This window comes from Atheta coriaria, unplaced genomic scaffold (assembly GCF_025399875.1).
Source record: "Atheta coriaria isolate IRGN ID8LTWV9N9 unplaced genomic scaffold, Caltech_Dcor_3.1 hic_scaffold_8_pilon, whole genome shotgun sequence".
NCBI lineage: Eukaryota > Metazoa > Arthropoda > Insecta > Coleoptera > Staphylinidae > Dalotia > Dalotia coriaria.
The window spans coordinates 8159861-8185594 of NW_027045450.1; the positions used below are offsets into that span (position 1 = coordinate 8159861).

At 33.8% G+C, this 25734-nt stretch overlaps 2 protein-coding genes across 2 annotated transcripts in view; one reads left to right on the forward strand and one right to left on the reverse strand.

Annotated features, from left to right (window-relative positions):
* LOC135797224 (patj homolog) overlaps window positions 1-11617 on the reverse strand; it is a 34365-nt gene extending 22748 nt beyond the window's left edge. The window contains exon 1 of the mRNA XM_065309460.1: window positions 11486-11617. The gene's annotated coding sequence lies outside the window, so the exon portion shown is untranslated. The remainder of the gene's footprint in view (window positions 1-11485) is intronic.
* Window positions 34-1595, forward strand: LOC135797698 (fork head domain-containing protein FD4-like). Its single transcript, XM_065310181.1, is given in 2 exon segments — window positions 34-727; window positions 730-1595. Coding segments are annotated over 2 exon segments (840 nt in total). The 5' UTR covers window positions 34-390; the 3' UTR covers window positions 1233-1595.
* Window positions 11618-25734: the final 14117 nt, after the last annotated feature.

The window sequence follows — 25734 nt, forward strand, 5'->3', positions numbered from 1 at the left end:
TATAGTCGGACGAGCAGTTTGTGCGCTCTCACCTGCTATTTATTATTTAGTAGACGCATAAGTATATTACCCGCAAACTTTGTTTATGACCACCCCCACTACCATCACCCCCACTTTGTTATCCTCACCACAGTAGTGGTTGGCCTTCCCCAGGTGAATTCAAGGCGTTTCTAGAGTAGGGTCAGAAAGGCGTTACGATTTTATGCCATTGAAATCCCCCAACCAATCAGAAGTTGGCTTCGTGAGAGGAGCACTTGGGTCGTTGGTGCATCCAGTCTCCAGCCACAGTCGAAAGTCAAGCATCACTAACGCTGGTCGTTCCAGAATTTGGTTTCAATCTCCACCAAACGAGTGTTGTGTGATTTGAGTGTGTATCAGTTCAGTGAAATCATGCCGCGTCCGTCGCGAGAGTCCTACGGGGATCAGAAGCCGCCGTATTCGTACATCTCCCTCACGGCGATGGCGATCTGGAGCTCGCCGGAGAAGATGCTGCCGCTCTCAGACATCTACCGGTTCATCACTGATCGCTTCCCGTATTACCGACGCAACACACAACGCTGGCAGAATTCACTCCGGCATAATCTCTCATTCAATGATTGTTTCATCAAGATCCCCAGAAGACCTGATCGACCTGGAAAAGGTGCTTACTGGGCTCTACATCCAGCTGCTTTTGATATGTTTGAGAATGGGAGTCTACTTCGACGTCGCAAGCGTTTCAAACTGCTTAAAACGATAAAGATACCTTGGATAGTGAACTGGCTGCATTGGCGAATATAAACCGCTTTTTCTTCGCTCCGACGGACAACCATCTGGATACAAGCATGCCACCGTCGGCTGTGTCACCCTGCTCACCAGGAGCTCCTGTGAGTTATGAACCTACACCACCACGAGTACCCTCACCCGGGGTGATAGGAACCACCACGGAAGCCATCACTACAATACGCCCGAAGAGAGCCTTCACGATTGAAAGTCTCATCTCGCCGGATAAACCAAAACCAGACAAAAACCAGGTGAGATCCGAAGCAAGCATCAAACAAGAACTGCATCCACCCTCACCAGCAGCCTATGTGCAATGGGGCCTATCACCATATTGTGACCTAGGAATACCACAACCTCTGCTTATCCCTCCGATGGGTTATTATCACCATTACGGAGTTGGTGTTGGTGGTGTAGGGATGCCAACAACAGAAGACCTTTTAAGGGTGCCGCAGCTAGCCCTGCGTTCGGTCTGATCTGAGTAGATAATAAAAGTCTGATTACGAGATAATAAACTCAAGTGCATCAAGAGTGATGATCTCAATCTGATAGTAGTAGACTATATGAAGTATAGCATATGAATGTAAAATGTACTGATGGCGCTGATGTTAGAATTTGTAACAATGTGTAATGTTCCTGCATAGCTAGACATAGTCTCTAGATGTAAATAATATAAACTTATATGAGATGAATATGAAGAGAATGAGTTCTATTACTCTATTACTATAGCGATTAACTGAAAGTCAATGTGATATAATTTTAGTAAATGAAATAAAAGAAGAGAAGAAAACGCTCATGTGTATTGTAAATAAATAAATAAATAAATAAATAAATAAATAAATATTAAATTACTTTCTCTTATCATTCATTTATCAAGCGAAAAATTTATTAGCCCACCCGAAATGTTGAGAGAAACAAAAGCAGCGAGCGCGTGATAACACGATTACGATTATTTCGCATTACACACGACACAATATTAATTGTTGAAACGTGCGGAATGGGGAACTGGAGGCGGTTTTTGTTTTCGGTGTGGAAAAAACAAAAGATTCGTATTTATTTTAGGCATTACACTGCGCTACCAACCGCACGCAATGCATAGATTTATAATTTCGTTTGTATTAGGCGCAATTTTCCGTGAGGGGGGTTGGTTTAAAATGCCGGCAGGCACGAACGCGGTTTTTCAATGCGCGATTGTGTCTGATAAAAGATCGCGGGCGTTTAACATGCGATATAGACCAAAATAAATAATCGCGCACAAAACATTTGTGTTGTATTCACGTTCGAGTAAAATTCATAGCCATTCATTAATTCATTCATCAATAAATGTCTTTGTAGATTAAATATTAACTTAGAATGAAGTGGTTTTGATAATATTGTTAAAAACGTTAAAATGTAGGTGATAGTAAGAAATTTAGTTAATTTTATTGCGTTTTTCGTTGTTTTTGTCGTTATTTTAATATGTAGTTTTTTTTGTTTTTTTCAATGAAAATTAAGAAAAATTCATCAAATCACACGTTTGTGACGTTGTTTAATTATGAATAACGTAACAATATCAATTTTATCACTTCTCGCATAATGTCAAACAACATAACCTCATTAGAAAGTTTATATTTTTTTTGTTAATTGTTTTTCTCTTAATGTTTACGTTTTTCCACGTTTTTAGACGTATAAAGTGGTACTTTATATACGGACAGCCAAGCCGTGAGTAATATCCATTATCTACAAGCATTATCTACGGGAAGGAGCTTGCGCCTGCGCATTTGTTTACGGAGCAGCACAAGACCGTATGAAATGCCATGCGACGTCAGTCAAACACGTCAAAAATCTCAACCTGGAACTTGAGTGGAAGAAGGATAAATAGCTTAAGCATCATGTGGCTAAACCTCATTAAACACTCAATTGATTAATCACTCGTGAGTAAAGTCCCCGTTTAGCCACCACTTAATATAATTAAATAATGTTAAAAACCAATAAATGTATAAATTTTGCCCAAAACTATTTCAATTATTACCATATAGCAATAAAACAACCACAACTTCAAAAGTCAAAATTATGCAAAAAATAAATCACCAGTAATACCATATTCCTTAAATAAATAACATTTCAAGTACACCTCTACCTACTTAGCAATATTTTGTAGTTATTCGCATAAAAACATCGAAAAAACTCTCCAATAACTGTAAACGTTATATTCAATAAACTAATACGACGTCAAAAGGCTTAATGCATCGCCGCATCATCGATAAATCGATATTTAAAGCTTCGACGCGGCGGAATGCTTCATATCTCATACCTATAGGCATAAGATGTAGTGTTTATACGTAGTACCGCATGTGTAAATCTCTCTCTGTGTGTGTGTGTGTACCTCACGCTTTATGCCTCTCGTTGCATCTCGCGCACTTCAAAGAAACTTAATCATTCTTCAGGCGTAATTGGTTCGTTTGGTCTTTCAGCGTTCCGCCGCACTCACACTCTCGGCGCGCTGCACAATTTCAAACGGCGCGTGGTTTCTTTGGCGGAACGAGCATAATGTGTGTGCATTATGCCTATAACGACATAACCAATCGCTAACAATGTTAACGTTAATGGCGGAGTAATTCGCATCATACAAACCTCTTCACGCCACTCGCATCGCACACTTAAACCACTTTTTCTTTGCTTTTATTTTGTTTTAATTTTTATTCTTTAAATTTTGCACCAAATTAAACACATTTTATATGAAAAAAAACATTTAAATATTTATCCTATTAATATATTCAAATGTTTAAATGACGTTTCCGATTCTTCGCCGGGCGCATGACTCGCACATCGCGCCTCCGAATGATTTATAAATGGGGCCCGAGGCGTTTCAATTTAAATCGACACCAATAAGTAATTAATATGACAGCCGTGACCATAATGAATGGCGGCGAGTGAATAATTTATTAATGAGTTTCAATTAATTGCCAAATTGAAAATGTTCGCCCGGATTGCATTTTGAGCGTGAAAATTTAAATACGTCTCAAACGATTTAACAGCTGATTATCGTGGTGCAGCTAGTTTTCGCTAGTAATTATTTACAACATTTACAAGATAATGTCTATAATAACGCGCGAGCGCGTCGAGTTAACATGTTTTTATATAAACAATAATTATGCACGGGCATACACGCGCTCGCAGCGCACTCACAGGTGTTAATTAACATTCTCGGATTGTGTATGCCGGCGTATTATGTTTTAATTAAGAAATTAATAATAATGGCGGCCGGATATGAAGCTAAATTTAAATTTTTCATCAAAAATTTAATTATTTCTAAAAAATTCTATTTTAAATGTTCAATCTTTAATAAACTACCCTAAATCTTGTTAATTTTGTTAAGATATTCATTTGTTTTTTCATTTTTTCCTTAAAAATGAAGAAAAATTGGTCAACATTTTGTTTTATTCACATTCTAGTGTAATTTGTAGCCATTCATCAATAAATGTTGTTGGAAATTAAATATAAACTTAGAATAAAGTGGTTTTGATAATAATATTTGAAAACACGTTAAAATGTAAGAAATAGGATAAAATTTGGTTAATTTTATTGGATTTTTTTGTTGTTTTTATAGATATTTTAATGGTTTTATGTTTTTTCATTAAAAATGAAGATAAATTCATCAAATGAAACGTTAGTGATGTTGTTTAATTTCAAAAAACGTAACAATACCAATTTTATCACTTTTCAAACAATGTCAAACATAAAATATCCGATAAATACTTGAAAAGTGATAAATAAACATCCAACAAACCAAAAAATTAAAAATCTGCTTAAAATTATTATATTTTTATCCAAAAAAACTCAAATTTCATTAAAATTTTATTTTTAAATATTTAATCCTCGATAAACTACCCTAAATTTAGTAAATTTTGTTAACCGTTTCTATTTCACCCCCCGGTGCATCCAGATATTCATCTGCGTGTAAAAACGTAATTTTATCGCATCCCATCTATAAATACTTTTAAATATGATCTAAGGTTAAGGTGTTTCACCTTTCCGCCAAAGTTTGAAGTGAAGGTGTCGCTGCACGTGTAAAAATTATAGGACTGCCGACGCATTAAAAAGTTTAATTTCGAAATAATGTGTGTGTGGATCCGTAGAAGCGTTTTGCTGCCTCCACCTGCCTCGGCTCATCGTTGAGGCGTTGAGGCGCTGCACGTCCATCGATTGTCTATTATTTCTGTATGGGCATTTGGCACGTTGCACTATAATTAATATAAAAATTATACGTCCACTTAGGGCGCATCGGCGCGCATTTTATTTGTGCGCTTTGTTTTGTGCGCCGCGCGGCGATGAGCGATTGTTTTGGGGCGGTCAAACGGGCCAGAAACAACACCGGCTTGTTTTCGGCTGGTGGTGTTTTATTTTTCCTGTTTTGGTGTGTGTTTGAAGAAGGTGCGAGAGGGGTTTCTTATTCGGGGCACGCCTACAAACGGTTTACGAATGTTACGAATTTAATCGATTCAGAATTTTATGAAGTAAGAGAAGAAAATGTTTATTTTTGAGTGAAAATTTTCAAAAACTGGCAAAGAAAGCAATTATTTAGTAATAAAAATGTTTCGTTGTAAAATTCTGCACTAATTTTAATAAAATACGTAAGAAAATGCAAATATTTTGATTTTCCAACAGTTTTTGAAGAAAAATTTAATAATATAAAGTGATTTTTGGCAAAAAATACCGGAAATGTGTGGGTACAATCAAAAAATTAAAAATTTCATCAAAACAAAGAAAAACTAAACTTTTAATTTTAAAATATCAAAGAATTCATTGATTTTTCGATAAATTTCACTGAAAAATCACTGAAATAAGTGAAAAACAACCTAAAAAACGTCTAAAAGTCTAAAATTTACAACTTTCAATGCAAAATCCCCAAGAACAAAAATAATTCCTGTTTTTACAAGAAAAAATCTAATTTCCAAGTGTTTCTAGCAAGATTTTCTTCAAAAAATCCAAAAATAAACCAATTTTGCGATTTAAAGTGACATCTTACTCAATATGATCCAATATAATCCAATTGAAACCTGTTTCATGCTTAAACTGATCATACCCACATTGAAAGCCACTAATTCCATTATAATATTTGCTCAAACTCTCCACATACCTGCGCCTTTTTCGCGCCTCAGTAAACCCCTCACATGATTATCGGCTTTCGATGCTTTATGTGCCTCACATCTCATCTACCATTAACACCACACCACACGCGGTACGCCCGGGTCCTTCGACCCAGGCTGGAAACAATTTGTAGTGTGAAACAATTTTCGGACAACTATAGCCGGGGCCTTTTTCGGGCCCGACTCATCTTTTCACCTATATATCGCAACAACGAGGCTGCGAGGAGGAGGTAGACGCAAAGGTGCCTTTCGCCCCGAAAAACGAAGAAAACTAAAGCGAAACGAAGCGAAATGAACCAGCGAGGAGAGAAGCGACTGCATTAAAGAAAACGATTTTACGCGCGCCGCCGACGTTTTAACTCTTCGGGCGAGATTGCATTTTCGGAACAAACACCTCGGCCATTGTCCGCATTGACAACAAAAGCGGTCGCGCCGGGGCCCTGCCAACATCAAAGCGTTCCGGGATTTGAAAGCATAGCATGATTTGACTTGCGAGGTGATCCACACACACACACCAAACACACACACATTGGAAAAATACCCTGTATATCCATCTGAAAGTTGAGTTGAGTTGAATAATTGCTACAAAGCGAATTATTTACTTCTTTAAACAGCTGAATAGGGAACGCACAAACAACCCAAGCATTCTTCTCTTGTGTTATGTTATGTTATGTGTTATGATACAGTGATTGTGACATCATAAAAAAGAAATTCTAAAGATACAATAATAGTTGTTTGGTGTAATGCACATAATACGCGTAATTGTTGGGGTTGGATGGACGTTCTTCCATCCAATGTGCGTAAATCATGCGCGCCATATGCACCGACACGGTGATAATCTAATTATCACAACATAGATGCGCGACGAGGGGATGTCAGACACAAGAGAAGAAAAAAATAGGGGGCTCTTCCTCCGCTTTTATCCGGCGTATATCTATTCTAATTGTGTTCTAATCGATAGGCTTCGAAATTTATCGCCCGTAATGGTAGACGCACAACGGACGCGCCACACATTCGGTTGCATTCAAATTCGTGAGGTTTCACCGAATGTTTCCAACGAGCCGTGAAACGCAATCAATTGTATAAAGGCCTAACTATGGCGCATAACCTTCGGATAAATAGGATAAATAGCAAAATCGAAAACAAGTTATTTAGCGATAAATTGTTTGTTTATTTGTGGGGTAATTTTAAGGTTATTTGGTCAAAATATTTTTATGTTTTTGTTGTTAAACACTTTGTGTGCGGAGGGAAATAGATGATTGTAGATGATTATCAGGAAGCGGAATGAATACGAATTATGAATACCGGAATTTGTTGAACAACGAACAAAGATTTGTGGCGCTGAAGTGCATACTCGTATAAATTTGATGCTGATTGATGTTATTCTATTTCCTACTAGCTCAAGAAGAAAATTTTAGTAAATGTTGACTTATTAAGAAATTAACTTAATTTTTGGACGAATTTTTGAAAGAAATTTGCGGGAAAATGTCTTCTAACGTAAGAAAATCTTTGGGTAAAAGACAAATCGTAAAATTCATGTTCGATACTTATACCGCATCTCAAAGCATAGGATCAGTGTGCATAAAACAACATACTTTTTGTTTTTTGAAACTTTTACGAGCAAAATATTGAAAATTGACATCAGAATTCAGAAGTTTGTACTAATTTCATATTTTCTTCAAGATATTTTAACAATTTTCCGATTTTTGCATTTTTTTAAGATAAAATAACCATCATACCTTGCATTTAATAAAAATTTAATGAAAAATCTATTTAAATCTCCTGAAAAAAATCATTTTCTAAAATTTCTTCTTAATTTTTTTTCTATTTCAATTTTTTCTTCAATTTTTACTTCTAAATAACTTTGTTTTAAATATAGGTATAGATATAGATTGCATGTCAAAATATTGATATTCCCCGTATGTAAGTAGCGCGTTTTTATTCAGTTATTTTGTTGTTGTATTATATTTATTACCGCTTGGCGCGCTTTGTTTCGCTGGCGTCGTTTGCGTTCGGAGTTTTAATGGCGCACACAATATTCGACGCAGGGTTCGTTTATATTCCATTATTCTAATGCTTTTTTACGAAAACGAGCGTTTCTTCGCTCGGCCACGCACGTTTCGAGCAAACATATATCAACTAATTAAATACGTATTAGAGATAAACGTGTTGGTAAAGGTATACCTATATGCGAGCGCGCCACTCACGAACGCCACAGAAATGGGAAAATGAAATGCGAGAAACAACACCAAACAAAACACCACACAAAAATATACAAATATTATTTCGGTCGGCATGCATCTATAAATTTTATTTAATTATATAGAATTTTCGTGGTACTTAAAGAGTAATTAATTATTTTTGGTCATACATTCGTGACGTCACGAGATTTGAAGGATTTTGGGAGGAATTATAAGAGTTTTACTACTTTATTGCTGCAATAAAGTATTTTTTACTTTTACGTTGTTTTTTTCACGTTTTTGAAACACAAAAAGGGGTATTTTATACGCCAATGGCCAATCCAGTGACTAAAGTACTTTAGTCACGAGCTTTAGTCACGGCATGGAATTTGCGCATGCGCATTTGCTTACAGTGTAGTACAAGACCACAGTGTGGAAGCAAATTCCGAGGATTTATAATAAAAAGTTGAAATACAAAAACCTCAACGTGGAAATCGAGTAAAAGCAGAAAAAATGGCGTAAGTATCACGTGTTTAAACCTTATTAAAGTGTCGTTTAGCGCACTTGATACTTAATGTACTATTAATCACTAATTTTACCAAATTTTGCAAATAATAAATCAATTATTTGCATTTTTTACAAAAATAAGTTTTGTATCCATTGAAACCTGATATTTTTCAAAAAATTTTAGCAGCACAATCATTTTCCTCGTAATTCAAGCAAATTTTTATTACTTTCGATAAAATATCCTCTTATTTAATAATAATTGACACTCGTCTCGGCTATAGACACCAGCGAAAAAGAGGTGTTTAAAATCTTGTGAGGTTATGATGAGTTTGCATCGTTTTTCAGTTAGCTGCATACACGCGCATCACGCATGTAATTATTAATGTACATAATCAAGCATGCGTATTAAACGTGGCGGCCCTCTAAAGACCCGATGGAAGAATAATCGCCGCGTCGTTTCCAATAAATATTTATGAGGAGCGCGCACCGACAAAACGCCGCATTGTGCCCGTAATGTAAGCGCGTTTGTGTGGATGAGTGTATGTGTGTGTGTGTGTGTGTGTGGAGGCTCTCTGTCTGCTGGTTCTCTGAAAGCGTCTCAGTGAAGGCCTCAAAGAGGGCACGGCCCTTTTCAAAGCGGTTCTGGTCTTTGACTTCGAGCGCCCGACCTGTGCCGCGGCCGGCTTTTCGTTAATCGCGCGTCTACTGTATAAATTAATTACGCCACCATTTTTCTTCGAAGCCCGCAGACGCACGGTGAGGTAATGTGAAGGGATGGGTAGGGAAATGAAGTTTATTAAGTGTTATCAAAATGGTGTGCATTAAATTACCAAGTTTTTTGATTTCCAAGACTTTTCTAAGCAAAATATTGCCAGGTTTGGTAAATTTTTATCTAAATTTTTGTTTTTTTGAATTATTTTGATATTTTAATAGTAAGGGTCAAATACAAATCGTAAAGATCATGTTTGACACTTATACAGCGTCTCAAAGCATAGGCAGAGTGGGCATAAAACAACATAGTTTTTGTTTTTTAAAACTTTTACGAGCAAAATATTGCAAATTTTGGCAAAATAACATCAACATTTTTCTTTTAGTGAATTTTTTAAATATTTTAATGTTTATCTTATTAATTTTATGTTCGATACTTATACCACATGTCAAAGCATAGGCACAGTGTGCATAAAACAACATACTTTTGGTTTTTGAAACTTTTACGGGCAAAATATTGCAAATTTCAACAAATCTCTACCTAAATTATATTTCCAGGTAAAAAAATTATATTTTGCTATCCTAATATTTGGGCCAAAGAAATCATAAAACCAATTTTTAATTTCCTAATGAAAAAAATGATGTTCGATGCTTATACCGCATCTCAAAGCATAGATTCCTACTACTCCTATACAATTTTCTATCTTTCTGGTGTTGATGTAGCCAATAAATGTCTGATTATTTGGTCTCACCACAATACTCATCATAATAACAGAGCATTTCATGCGCCGACACTTATCGTAATCAGACGAGCGTGATGCAAACGGCGCGCACAGCTTTAAATTAAACAAATCATCGTATTCGAAACAAATTCACACTCTATGATAGAACAATTAAATTAATTAAAGACGACTAATTAACACAGGGTGCAATTATCTCGCGTTCTGCTTGACGGCCTCAACTCCCCATGAACGTCATATAGAAAATCACGCATTAAACTATAATCATAATAAGATATTAACTTAACTTAACTTAAGTTAACTTAAAGTTAACTTAAATCAAATTACAAAACATGTTTGCAAAAAGTACAAGACGACAATAATTTCATGTTTGAAGATGTAATTTTTCATGTGTCATGTGTCTCGGTGTCTTTTTTTATGATTAAACATTAAATAAGTACATTAAGTATGGTGTTAATGCAATAATTATGAATTATTTTAATTAAAATGTAGAAAATTTAATGAGATACCATTCTATTTTTATTTTCATTTGGAATTTTTCTCGTTTATTTCTGTATTTTTCAACTTGACGCATAATGGGCAACATTTTGTTTTATGATAATTAACCGGCACTTTGGTCGCATACTAATGCTGCTACCATGTAATCAAATTCTAATTAGATTATTCCTACTAGACAAGTAGCAATGTCTACCGAAGAAGCCGACGAAATCATTTTTTTCCTATTTATTAAAAAAATACTAGCCAAGGACATAAATTTAGTGACATGTCACGCATGCGCGTTATGCAAATCAACATAACCAATCAAACAATGAATTTTTAAGAATAAAACGGTAAATACCTGAGAATCGGCTATTTAAATATCGGTTACAGTGATATTACATGCCTATTGTTCATTTTATCTGTGGGTGGTCAATCCTGGATGACAATGCTGACATATTTGACAATAGGAATTCACTCTACAAGCGTGGAACGTCGGGAATGTGTTGAATTACTTCTCAAAACCAATCAAACAACTCAACAACACCAAAGTAATGAATCTCACCAACATGCATATTTTTCTGTCAAATGTCATATGAATGTCATATGAATGACAGATTTAAAAATATCACATGTGAGTTCCTTTTTTTCTATATGATCCAAACCCAAATAGACGAATTCTAAGCCAAAGCTGCTGGAGCAGAGAGCACTTTCGAGCACATTAATAATAAAAATGCGCCGCGGCCGCAGCGGCGCGCGTGTAAAGGTAAAGATCGCGTTAGTTTTGTAATATTATTAGTGAGTAACGACGAGATGAAAGGTGCCGCAGCGCGCCGCTATCCCGATATCGGATCTCACGCTTCGTTTCGATCACGCATCTCGCTACGATTCCCCCTCGCCGGCACCGCACCGGCCGACGAAGCCGAGAAATGTATGCATGTGCGCTGCGCGCAGAGAACTCATCTGTGTAATATGACTTGTTACTTACCTGCTTATGTTGGATAATGATCACACCAATCGCACCGACACTGCTGCGTTCTGTCTTTATGAACTCATTGAATACACACTGCACACGCGGAATACGTTTCACTTCACTTCTGCCATTTTGAAAAGGAACGGTTGACGCAGCAGGACGGACCATGATGCATTGCGCGTGGTGTATTGTGGGTTGCGGCGAAATCTAAAGCTAATGTCATACGTGTTATAAAATTAACACTATTGTTTTATATTTTTATTAATATTATACAATAAAATGCATAAATATAAATTAAAATGTTGTTGGTATTGTTATTTAAATAAATTAATATGATTTATTTATAATTATATGTTTATTTTCTTTGATTTAATGTATGCTAGGCAACCAAACAGACAGAAAAAGTAATAAATAATGAATAATTAACATTTTGTTGTAAATATTAGCATTATACGATTAGATATTTGCATATTGTACTTCGACGCAATAGTTTATGATCACATCTCGTTAAAATGCTGTAAACCGAATGCAAATCAATGTCGTAAAAGTTTACACGCTGTCGTTGGGATTAATTAATTAGTTTTGTTAATTAATTGCTGTTGGCAGATGGTTTATTGATTAAATAATAGTTTAACTATTTCTTTAAGGTGTGTTTGTTATGTTTTACACTATAATTTTAACTTAAAATCATTTATATTAACAATTTTACGTTTTTTGCGTTTTTACTTACATAACCTTAAACTTAAACTTTAATAATGAAAATATCATTTGTTTTAAACAATAATTTAATGCCTACTAACATAATACTTACCCAAAGAACAAGTTGAGGCTGCAAAACATAAAATAAATATGAAAACGTCATATTCACGAACATAACCTCAATTACAAGCATCCCGCACGTAAAATTCAGCTATTCAGCGCTGTGGCTGCGTTATTTTGAGTCCGTTTTTGGGCACACCTATAAAACGCTATGTGACAGACGTTTGTGTTTGCTTTTTATGCCGGGATCACGACGTTTCGCGTCGCGTAAAGAAGCTTTTTAATAACCTGCGCGCCGCGCTGCCACTGGAAATGCCCTCTCGACCGTCGGGGCTGCCGACTTTCATTATGTCCCATCGTAAATTACGCGTTTATGGCTCATTTAAACGGATTTTATTTTTGCGCGAAACCGCGAGCGCTCTGAAATTAGTAAAACAAATATAGTAGCGTACTTTACTACCCCCCATACATACGTGCATATGAAAATGCATACATATACGGCGTATAAAATGCGGCAGACGCACAGGTTATGGTAACAATTTTAATATGTTCGTTTCGAGCGTTCGCCGAGCATTTTTACATGTTTTAAGTTGATTTTTTGTGCGCTCGCAAAGCTCATTTGCTCGGCGGGCTGTGTGTGCTTTATAAATTTAATGATATTCATAAATTGTGGTATTAAGTAATTACAAGGGGCACTTTATGTTTATTTATTTCCACGCAATATCGATTGCGGCATATTTTCAGAGGCGAGTTGAGAGGAAAACAACAGTGGCGGCACAGGAAAAAATTATTATGACTTAAACTTAAATTTTATAAAATTTAAGGTTATGTAAGGTTAAATAAGGTTAAAAACTATTTTTGTAACCTAAAAAATTTTGATTTTTATCTTAAATCATCATTTTTATTAATATATTAATAAATATTTATGTTTTTTGATGTTTAAAGCAACATAACCTCAATTTAAAGCTATTTTAACCAAAATATTGCTTTTAAATCAATATTTTTATTGTTTTTAACAAAAAACTAATAAAAATTAAGTTAAAGCTCAAAAAACGTCAAAAAGCATCAAATTCAATATTTTCCTAAACATAACCTCAATTTAAAGCTATTTTAATCAAAATATCAATTTTTTAAATCAATATTTTTGTTGTTTTTAACAAAAAACTCATTAAAAATGCAGTTAAAACTAAAAAAACGTCAAAAAACGTAAAATTCAATATTTTCTAGAACATAACCTCAATTATAAACTATTTTAACCTAAAATCTGCTATTTTACACAAATTTTTAATATTTTGAGTTTTTTATTGAATACATTTGATTTTTGAAATATTTTTGGTCCCCGTCTATGTCCTTCCGACTAAATGCATTCCTCTTCCCCTCCACACTGGGTGTTCGTGTGTTTAGCGCATAATAACACGTGTACCCGACGGCTGCGCGACGTTTGCATGACATCAGTTTTCCAACTTTGAAGCCTTTCATGCGCTGCGCGCACGATAGCCGCCTTCATGAGCAAACATTTTAAACACGGTAGCTGCTTATTTGCATGCGAAAACTGAGTGTAATTGCCACGGAAAACTTTGAGCCTCCAGAACAAACAATATCGTTCATATACCTACAATAACTGCATAAGTAAACGCAATCGGAAATCGAATCCGATTTGAAAACGTTTTAATATTTTTATTTATTTACATACAATGTGTTTTTATTTATTTTTTTATTTAAAAATTTTTGAAACACTCTGTATATAAATTAATAAATTATAGGATTAGCGATATAGATGCAATGTAGTGCAATTTGCATAATTAATAAATTTTACCGTTGAAAATTAATTAGGTTCAATTTTTTTCATAATGTGAATATTTGGTTGCCTAGATTTGAATTGGTTGGAATGAAGTCATTTCAGATTGAGTTCTGCGCAGCCTGCGGATACATTTTTTAATCAAATTTATTTTGAATCCAATTCCGACAATGACATTTCAATTTCCAGCCACGTGCAGTCTGTAGGTACGCAATCATTAATCAAACACCGAAATTATTGTGCATTGTGTGCGCGTGCGCGAGCGACTCACAGTGTATAATACTATACTACACTTGTATGCGTATGATATCTTATAATAATACCTATTACCTTCATTGTTGGCGTGTTGGAGATCTTTAGAGATGTGAACGTTTTTATTACGATTTAATTAATCGCTAATAGGTTTGTTGTTGTGCGAAGATCAAAAGCGTCCGCCGAGGTAGAAATTTCGGTCGTATAAAAACTAAAAACCTATAAAATTTCGGTTTTATTATTAAATTTATATGAGATTTATATGAGGAGTTATTAAATATTAAAATTGTTGATTTTATTAAGGAAAAAATTGAAATATTTATATACAGAGTGAATTAAATTATAAAATATGTTTTATTTTAGGTTATGTTGGGTTTGAAGTGATTTTGTGTGTGTTTTGGGTTGCCTAGGCATGAATAAATGATATTTAAGGTGTTAAAATGTGATTTTATGTATAAAAACGTTTAAAAATGCTGTAAAATTTTTTTTTATGAATATTTAGCTCAAAAAGTGTTAAGTAGGCTTAAGAGTATTAGTGGGCGGGGCATAAACTCACTTAAATGCGTTTTTATTAAGTTTAAATAAGAAAAACATAAAATTTTGAGGTTAATTCAATGTTTTACTTATTATTTTAGTGTTTTGTGTTGCCTACATTCAAATTTATATATTTTTGACATTAAAACCTAAACAACTTAAGTCACTTACCCAAAATAACCTACTTTTAAACATTATAAGCATAATACCAAACCGGAAATGACTTTAAACTAAATTAATTCCACTTCACCCGCTGTAATTTCATGCCATTTGGAAGTGACATTAGTGGGCGTGGCATAAACACACTCAAAACGCTCAAAAATAGACAAAAAACACATTTTTTCATTTTTTTATTTTATTTTTTACTTAATGATGAGTATCACGTAATGATACCGTTTTAATTCGACGTTTATAAGCATCGTTACGTTACGTTATCCACCCTCTTCGGGAGTTAGATGATGGCACATCCGCCGCACTTAAAACTGGATGCTTAATTTAATACAAAGCATCGAGCAATGCTTATTACGTGTGGGCGTCGGTTTCGGGGCGGAGGGTAATAAAATATCAACTTGTTTGTGCGTCGCTAATGACGGGAACGTATGGCTATGGATAAATTATTGTTTTTTTCGGTGCAATTGTGTCGCTAATCACAAAACGAGCACACGACAAATTACATTACATTAGACATTAATGTATTGTATGTGTGTGTGTGTGTGGGTGATGTTGGTTGCCTACGTATTTAAATATTTAAATTAAATGAGAGATTTATGTTATTTAATGTATGATAACACGCAAAGTAATAAAGATTTTTGTTTTTACACGTAGAAATCAACAAAAATAATAAAAATAGTTTATTAATGATCAAGTGAATAAACGGGGACTTTAGTCACGAGTGATTAATCAATTGAGTGTTTAATGAGGTTTAGCCACGTGTTGTTTACGCATTTTTTTCTACTTACACTTGCAAATGCGCAGGCGCAAGCTCCGACCCGTAGATACCTAATACCCGTATATAATGGATACCTATTACTCACTACTTGACCGTACGTATATAAAATACAATTTTAGCAAATATGACTTAAGTAAGTGACTTAAGTCACTAAACTGACTTAAGTCAGTTACCTACCTATATCCTACATTCAACACATATTTAATTATGTAAAACTTAAGTCAAAGTAAATTTTTTCGCAAAAACATTACTTAACTTAATACCTATCTAGTGGTTAAACAGAGACTTTACTCACGAGTGATTAATCAATTGAGTGTTTAATGAAGTTTAACCACGTGATGCTTAAGCTATTTTTTCTACTTTCACTTTAATTCCACGTTGAGTTTTTGTATTTAAATTTTTTATTTTAAATCTTTGAAGGCAAATGCGCAGGCGCAAGCTCCGTCCGTAAATAATACCCGTAGATAATGTATATTACTCACGGCATGACCCTCTGTATATAAAATACCATTTTTATGTCTAAAAACCAAGAAAATAAAAAATATAAAAAAAGTCATAAAATAATAAAAACAAATCAATAGTAGAAATCTTCATGCTTAGTTGGTTGCATACAGACTTCATTCAAAAGGTTATGTTTAACAATGATTCACTGCCGAGTTTATTACACGCAATTTCCACCCGAAACTAAAACAATAAATAAAGCACAATGCGCGTCAGTTTACAACCCGACAATCGAATTTCGTTTCTTTGCGTTCAACGCAGTAATTAAAATAATTTGCGCCGTTCAAATCGTCCAAAATGTTTATGAAGTAATTAAAACTGTATAAAACCGCAATTATTCACAATATATGTACGATTTAATTGTATGCGGCGCCTTCTGAGCTAATATTTGTTGTAAAAATGGTAAACGTACGCGTTTAAAAGAAGGGCAACAACAATTAAAAGCAGAGCGGTGTTTGTTGTGCATGTGAACGACCCGAACAACATAATTCAACTGGCGATGTGATTATTAATCACATAAACTACAGAGAACAGGACACATATTAAACATGTTTGGAGTGCGCGTGTGAGAAGAGCGTATTGTGTGTTAATTATTTTTCTCGGTGTTGTAAATCGTTGTTTGTTGTACGGGAAGAATTCATGTATTATGCGGTTAGCCATGCGGTGCAATGACATCTTGATGCTTTATATTCAACGATTCAGATAGGTTAAGTTAGGTTAAGTTGAGTTAAGTCATTTGCGCATGCGCGTCAAAAACTTATAATGTGACCAATGAGAGATGACAAAGTAGGCGGAGCAAATTGGGTAGTAATAGTGGTTAAGTAAATGATTTAAGTAATTTATACTTAAGTTAAGTAATGATATATGTGACTTAAGTCAAATTTTTCAAAATACATTTAAATATTTACTCTGCAAAAAATACAATTTGAGCAAATATGACTTAAGTAAGTGACTTAAGTCACTAAACTGACTTAAGTCAGTTACCTACTTAGGTATGTGACTTAAGTCAAATTCTTCAAAATAAAAAAGTTTTACTTTGCAAAAAATTCAATTTTAGCAAATATGACTTAAGTAAGTGACTTAAGTCAGTTACCTCCCTATATCGTACATTCAACACATATTTAATTATGTAAGACTTAAGTCAAAGTAATTTTTTTTCACAAAAACATTACTTAACTAAATAATCCAAATTACTACTTAACTAAAACACAAAGTGACTTAAGTCAAATTCTCTCAAAATTAAAAATAGTTACCAAATCCAAAGAATACAATTTAAGCAAATATAGCTTAAGTCACTTAAGTCACTAAACTGACTTAAGTCATGTTATACCTCAAATTTAAATACGAATCCATCCCTAACATCTCCACAGATCAAAGCTCGCCGCGCATACAAGAGTCACACGTTCTCACACCTCAAAGTCTAGCGACGGCGTTACTCCTCCGGTATTCCATTCATGAGCGAAGGGATGAGAATAGCCGGTCACAAAAGTCAACACCAACGCCAACGGGAATAAATCACCTTCGTACTTGTTCTCTCGCATCCACCTGTTTTGCTTTCTCGTGTCTTGCGGTCGTCGGCGTTGGCGCAGCGCATTATGTTCGCACCAGGGGGGAGGCCACAATGCGACCCCCTCGGGATCCACCGGCGTGGCGGCGCGTTTGACCGCGCTCAGCGTCCGGGATTCAATTATTTAATAGGCCGTTAATGTAATCCGCGCCGCAATTTACGATCATAAAGCGCAATATCTTATTCATCATAAGTAACACACTTAGGGACTTAAGTCACATTGGAACTTAAGTCAAATAGCAGAATATTCAAAATGTACTTAACCAATAAAGTGGGTGGGGCCAAAATTTAAAAAAAAAAGCATAAAAATAAATGTTACTTAACTTAAGTCATATCTTGCTTATGTGACTTAAGTCAATTATTTTTCCTAATCAATACTTCTATAGGTAGAGGATAAACCTATGAGTATAAAACTTAACTTAAGTCATATCTACTTACCTATGTGACTTAAGTCAATTATTTTTCCTAAACTAATTTTCTACATAAAATAAAACCTATATCAATAAAATTATTGTTACTTGACTTAATTTAAGTAACATGACTTAAGTCAACTTAAATTAACATTTCTTTACTTTAACACTGTTTGCACACTGCACACGCTCGCGGCACTCATAACCTCAACCATCTAATTTCATCTGTGACTATATTGTGCTCCGCATCCACTTTCCCGAAAATCGCCGCGAGGTTTAACTTAATTCGTAATTGGAAGACATTTGTGTGTTCGGTGCCGACACGCAAACATTTGATTCCAAACTTACCTATATTAATTATAGCACCTTTCGGTGTGCTTTTTTCGGACAGGCCCAGAGAGACGATTCCGACGAAAAGTGTATCAAAACGTGTTTTTGTGGCGTGCACGGCCACCCATCGAGCATATTTCTTCACACCTCTTCGCCGACGCATTAAATAATTACAAAATGTTCTTTCTGCACCCCGGCACCAAGCACATGGGGAGCAAAAAATGCGAGGGACAGTTTTAGATTAAATGTTACCATTCACCATATGCTTTTTTACCATGAAGGGTTTGATTGATGTACGAGTGCGAGTTAAGACACTTTCGGTGTTGATGCGAGCATTAATTTTTATGTTTTCTTTAGTTTAAGCTCCGCCCATTTGCATTATGCGCATGCGCGAATGATTTTGAGATAAGTATACTACGCAAATGTGACTTAAAGTAAGTTAAGTTAATTTTAATTAAAATATAGGTATAACATTGGTACTTAAGTTGACTTAAGTTACTTACTTAAGTTAAGTAAAAAATAATTTATTCCTTAAATGTTACAATAAATATTAAATTATAATTTTTTATTTTAAAAATATTGGACTTAAGGCATGTGACTTAAATCATGTGACTTAAGTAAAATTTTTCGCACCTCAAGAAATTATTTAATCGATTTTCTTTATAATCATTAAATGATTGAAGAAAACATGACTTAGGTATGACTTAAGTCATGTGACTTAAGTAAAATTTTTCGCACATCAAAAAATTATCTAAACGATTTTTTATAAGTACTAAATGATTGAAGAAAACATGACTTAAGTCATGTGACTTAAGTATCTTCCTATATGACTTAAGTAAAACTGAAGTTAAAAGGTGACTAATAGAATAATAAATTGTCGATCAATATCCAAGACGCGAGAAAATCCTCGATCGACGCGTTGAAATTGATTATTATTGTGCGGCGCATAATGCGGCATTAAAGCGCTTGTATTAACTTTTTATCTCTCCTCGGCGCGTCTTTTGTGCGCCGACTCACGCGGCGCGCGGCCATCATCAATGTTCACGCTGCGACCGCCAGTTGTTCACTTCGATCTTTAAACATTTCTTTCGCGCTTAAATCTCGCGCTTAAAACAAAACACACGAATCTTACGTGCGATTTGCTCCGCCCCTTTCGTTCACGCTCATTGGTGGTGCGCTGCCACATGCGCACACTGCTTTGTTTCCTGCGTATTTGAGAGTACGGTCATTAATTTAAATAAATTAAAGCATTACAAAACCTAATATGCAATTATGTATTTACATTTTATTGCCGTGTAATGTATTAATGTATTACTCGCGAACAAAACACTAAACTGCACGTAAAGAGTGTGTATGTTAATGCCGCGTAATGATTGTTGTGGTGAGGTTATGTGTGTGTGTTGTGTTTTTTTTTCAATTTACTGCGCCGCGTGTACAATCGTAATGTGTGTGTAATTTGTAATGTGGAATGTTTTTCGGAGATTTTCTGTTCAGGCGCTCGTTATGTGATGGAGGATTGTTTCATATTGTGTGTCGGGTAATTGTTTTCAAAAAACAGTTTTACGTTGCTATTGTTAGAAGACTAAATTGTTCAATGATTAACGAACCGAATATTTAGATCTACGTATCTTCAACTATGTGAAACTAAACGGGGAAAAAATTAAGTTGACTTAACTTAAGTCACTTGACTTAATTTAAATCAACGTTACTTAAGTCTTATAACTAACTTAAAATTATATTGTGTTATCTATCGTTAAATAAAATTAAAAACATGATATTTTGTATGAAAAATGTAACTTAAGTCACTTGACTTAATTTAAGTCAACTTACTTACTTAAGTCTTACAACTAAATAAAATTTTGTCAAGTTATCTATCTTTAAATAAAATTAAAAATATAATATTTTCCATGGAAAAAAGTAACTTAAGTAACTTGACTTAAGTCAGGTTTCCTCTTTCATTTACTAATTGTAATGAAAATCGTTTTAATAATTTTTTGACTTTTTGAAATTTTTTCTTAATCATATGTTACTTAAGTCACTTAACTCAATAATTGACTTAAGTCAACTTTCCATGCATTAAATACTTTCTACTATTGATTTACTTTACAATAAGAAAAGTTCTGTTATTCTGCAAGTCACCTTTTAATTTAATCTTTACTTAAGTCATATATCTACCATTACTTATCTTACTTAACTTAAGTCAACTTAAGCTTTTCTTCTATTCACTCATTACAACTTTTGATTGACAATTCGTATTCTATTAGTCACATATTACTCAGTTCATTTACCTACCTACCTCCCGGCCTGTCTATTTAAGTTAGTACTTAACTTAAGTCACGCTTCTTTTTTCAGTCATTTCTTCTTATTAAAGAAATGAATTTGAAATAATTTTTCGACGTTGGCTGAGTAGTGCACAAACGCAGTGGTTGTTTTGGTCGTTAAAACAGCGAAGAATAATTATGCAGGTTTTCACGGCTAATTAAGCGCGTGTAGCGCAGAGCTTAGGTTTTCAATTATGGTCGCGATTCGTCGCGGTACTCGTGGTCCTTATTTGCGCATGAATGTGCGGGGCATAATCGTTTTCAAAAGTAAATTAAAAACTTACTGCATGCAAAAGTTGCGTTGGTAGATACCCACAGTACTCGTATGCATAATATGCTCGACCAATGAGCGTGCAGAAAGTGGGCGGAGCGTATTAAACTATTTTGTAGGTTAAATAGCTTAAAATTGCGTTTAAAAGGGTTAAAATTAATTTTGTTATTAGGAAGTATTTAAAGCGCATGCGCAGATTTGTTAAGTTAAGTTGACTTAAGATAAGTAAAATTTTGACTTAAGTCACCTTTGTTAAATCGTCATTTAATGTCAAATAGATGAAAAAAAATTAATTTCAACATAAAATTTGATTATATTTTTATCTATAAATTAATTGGTACGGCGCATGCGCAAGCTACTTATCTAATATTTAACTACAAATGACTTAAAATTTTGAAAATATAAAATTTAATATGTGAAATAATTATTTTTAAGTAAACCAGCAATTTTTTTCTGCGCATGCGCAAATGACTTAACCAATAAAACTTCATAATTCAAGTAAATAGCACAATATTACACACAATAAGTACAAATAATATAAAATTCATGTTAAATCACTTTTTTACTGCGCATGCGCGAATGCCTTAACCAAACTGACTTAAGCTCAATAGGCGGAGCAAATACAACAACTTTTCCATATAAATACACACCAAATGCTTCTTTTCAACTCATTATCTCGCATAAAATATTATCGTCGACCGAAAGCATCATTTTCTCTATCGGTGCGTTGTGTGTGCGTATACCTGGAGCGTTCGTAATTATAAACCGATATCGTATATCAAACACGCAGAGGTAGACGCAGGCGCAGACGCACCGCGGCGCTGAAAACAAAGCCGTACACCTACGGCGCGGCGATGCTGCGAGGTGCAAAAATGGCATTTTCGGGTGCCGCGGCCGCTCCTTTAATCAACACCTTGACCCGCGCGCGCTCACGCATTCCGACCTCGCGCGCGGGTGATTTATTGCGGAGCGCGTCTATTGGCGGGCGCAGCGGGGCTGCCAGGTAAACGGGAACCAGGGGGGTGCCAGGTGCAAGCGCAAAGAGATGCCGACGTGCGCTCACATTCCAACAGCAAAAACCACACACAACACACAAATACACAATGAATGCGGGATTAAATGTTTTAAAAGCGTGAAAATTTTGAAAAGTGGATATCAAGGTGTTAGGATTTTATAAAATCATTAAAAAAATAATTTTTGAGTTTAAAATTGTTGGTAGTATATAAGAAATATTGATGATTTTGTTTATAAAGTTTCAGAGGAATGAAATTGAATAATTTTTTTGGGAATGAAAATTGTTTTTTGTTAATAAGTCAAGAAATATTAAAGATATTTTATTAGAATTGAATGTTGCTGAAAGTCAATTAAATTGTCTTTAATTTCATGTATCACATGTACTTTTTGTACATACATTAACTGAGTTATTGTTAATTAAAATTATAATAATTATATTCAAGTTTTGCTAAAAATAAAAATGAAATATTTTACTAATTATTAAATTACATAAAAGATATCAAAGTATTTTTCACAAAATCAAGTGAAATATATAAACAATTAAATTATCTATAAGTTGGTTAAATTTCATCAAGATTACATTAATAAATAAAAAGTTACAGGGTGTTAAACTTGACACTTAAAAAATGATCAAAGAAAATTTAATTTTTTGCTTTTTGTTATTAAAATCAATATTACTCAAAAACTAAGAAAGATAATTAAAATATTCAAACTGCTAATTATGCCTAATTAAATTCTCTATAACCTAATATAAAAAACAATAACAATTTAATAATTTTTACTTGACTTATGTCTTTTCAAAGTCACATCATCAAAAACCACATCAAACAATGCAAATACCCCTTCAATACATGATTAAAATCATTAAAACCATGAAAATTATATGAAATAATTATCTAGGTGTTAATATTTTATAAAATAACCAAAAATTAATTTTAAAATTTTTGAAATTTTCAGTAATAAAACAAAATATTTCGTGTAAAAGATAAACTGATGCGTTTTTGTGCGCTGGTAGCGTTAAGCCGTCCCGAATCGATAAAAGCGATAAATAGCGTTTCTTTGACGCACAGCAGCGCCGCCATGAAGAAAAAAAGAAATTTTCGATGCGCGCTGATGCATTAAAACGGCTTCGTCGCCTGTTTCTCGGTGTATTATTTCTTTTTTCTTGTTTCGTTTCGTTTAGATTTGAACGATTTAATAAAATTAGTTCTGTTAGATGAGGTGTTATATAACAGAGTTCTTCATGCCGTAACAGGGGGAATGTCAATGTCCAATTGACTTAAGTCACATCATGATTTGTATTATTGCGCGCGTATCACTTTTTCGGGGTGTTTCTTGTCGTCGAATTTGTATTGTAGCCAAGAGAAACACACAAAAGATGAGTTTGTGACGGCGTGACGCCGTGAAAACGACTATTTCAAGCGTTTCAATTTTTTTACGCGCATTTTAGTGACGCAAGTGTTACTTTGGTTATATAGACTTATTCACAAATAAATTGTCTATAATATAGTGATTTTTTTATTGTTAAAATATTTATTTTTGTTGAGTTACAGCCGGTCAAAGTTTGGTAAATTTTTTTGAGTGAAAATTTGTTTTTTGTTACTTAAATACAAATAAGTCAAGAAATAATAAAGATAATTTATTTATATTTACATATTATGAAAGAATATTAAATTATCTTTAATTTCATGTATAACATCTGTATTTTGCATTTATATTAACAAAGTTATGGTTAATTAAACTTGCAAAAAATTAATTAAAGTTTTACAAAAAGTAAAAATGTTATATTTTAGTAATTATTAAATAACGCGAAAGATAACAAAATAATTAACATTAAATCAACTCAACTCTATTAACAATTAAATTATCTAGAAGTTTGTTAAATTTTATCAAGATTGTAATAAATAATAAAAAGTTACAGGGTGTTAAACTTGACACTCAAAAAATTATAAAAAAAATATATTTTGTGTTTTTTGTTACTAAAATACAAATTAAACAAAAACTATTAAAGATATTTAAAAAATTTAAACTGCAAATTACACCCACTTAAATTCTCTATCATATAATATAAATTTGAATAAAATTGAACAATTTTTACCTGACTTACACCTCTTCAAAGTCACATCATGATTCGTACATTTTTTCCTCCTCAATGACTCTCCGATTTTTTCCGCAAGTGTTTCATTTCCAAGCGCGACTTAAGTCACATCGCGCCGACGGATGGTTGTAGCAAGGCGTGCATAAATCAATTAATTATGGACAGTCAATCCGCGGCGCAAGGAGTGGTGCGTTTCGTCGAGCGGGCTTTTAAAGACGTTAAACTCTTTAGAGAGTGTTAACTCCTTGCGACGTGAATGATAGACAATGGAAGCGTGCATTATCGACGGATCGCGCGCGAGAGACGACTCCTCGGCCGGCGTGTGTGCAGTTAATAGATAAACTGGATATTTTCATGCTCAATCACCGCGCTCGCGCGCCCGCCGATAGCGATCGCACTGCGGTGCGGCGGCATCGCCATAACAATGCCCGACATGGCCGCTGCCTCTTCGAATTTCATGCGACATTAAGTCAAAACAGTATTATATTGTCGAGTATGTGAGCCGCAAGGAGAAGAATGTGGTTACGACATTGCTGGGTAACAAATTGTTTCGATTAAAATATGGAAAAATGTGTGCTTTTAAGACAAGTGATTTTAAATGCGCATAACGTCCGTGTTTTTTATCGTAGAAACAAAAGTAAAACATTTATTTATTTATTAAGAAATTGTCTTTTATTTTATGCAAAATTTTGGTAAATTTTGTAAAATTTGTAGAAATTACAAGTAAAATAAGCAAGAAAAACATAAAATTTTTATATTTTTGGTAAATTACAATTTAAAATCAAGATTGCGGGCAAAGTATTGTATAGATTTTGTTTAAATTTGTAATATTTATGTTATATTACATAAAAAATAATCTGGTGAAGAAAAATTTGAAATTTATTAAAAACTTTTTGAAATATAACTAAAATACTAAAATTTTTATAAATATTTTTACATTTTTTACGATAACACCTTGTTATTTTAATAAATTTAAATAATTAATTAATCAAACCTAATCTATAGGTAATTGTTAATATACCCATAAAATTTGGTTAAATTTGCGTTAACCATTCAAAAGTTATAAGCAATTAAAATTTGTATTCCAAAAACTAAAATTTTATTTTTACAACTTCAAACGTAAATAACTCAAAAACTATTTATTATAAACAATTTCCGTTTTCAGTAAACAAATCCCCAATCTATTCTCTTATTATTCTGAAATTTTTAAACAAATACATTAAAAATTACAGCCGTAATTTGCATTTTAAACAAAAAAATTATACTAATGTCATAAAACCTAACCTTTAAAGTAACCTCTCTCCGTATTGCATTATAAACACATCACATTATAACTTTCAGGTTATGTTTCTTGTGCCTAAATTTGTTTTTACTGTTGAAACAATCCTCGGCGTGCTTCTGTTGCCGGAGAAGCGACGGAAAAGTGAAACGGGCATAAATTAAATTCGTCGCCGTTGTCA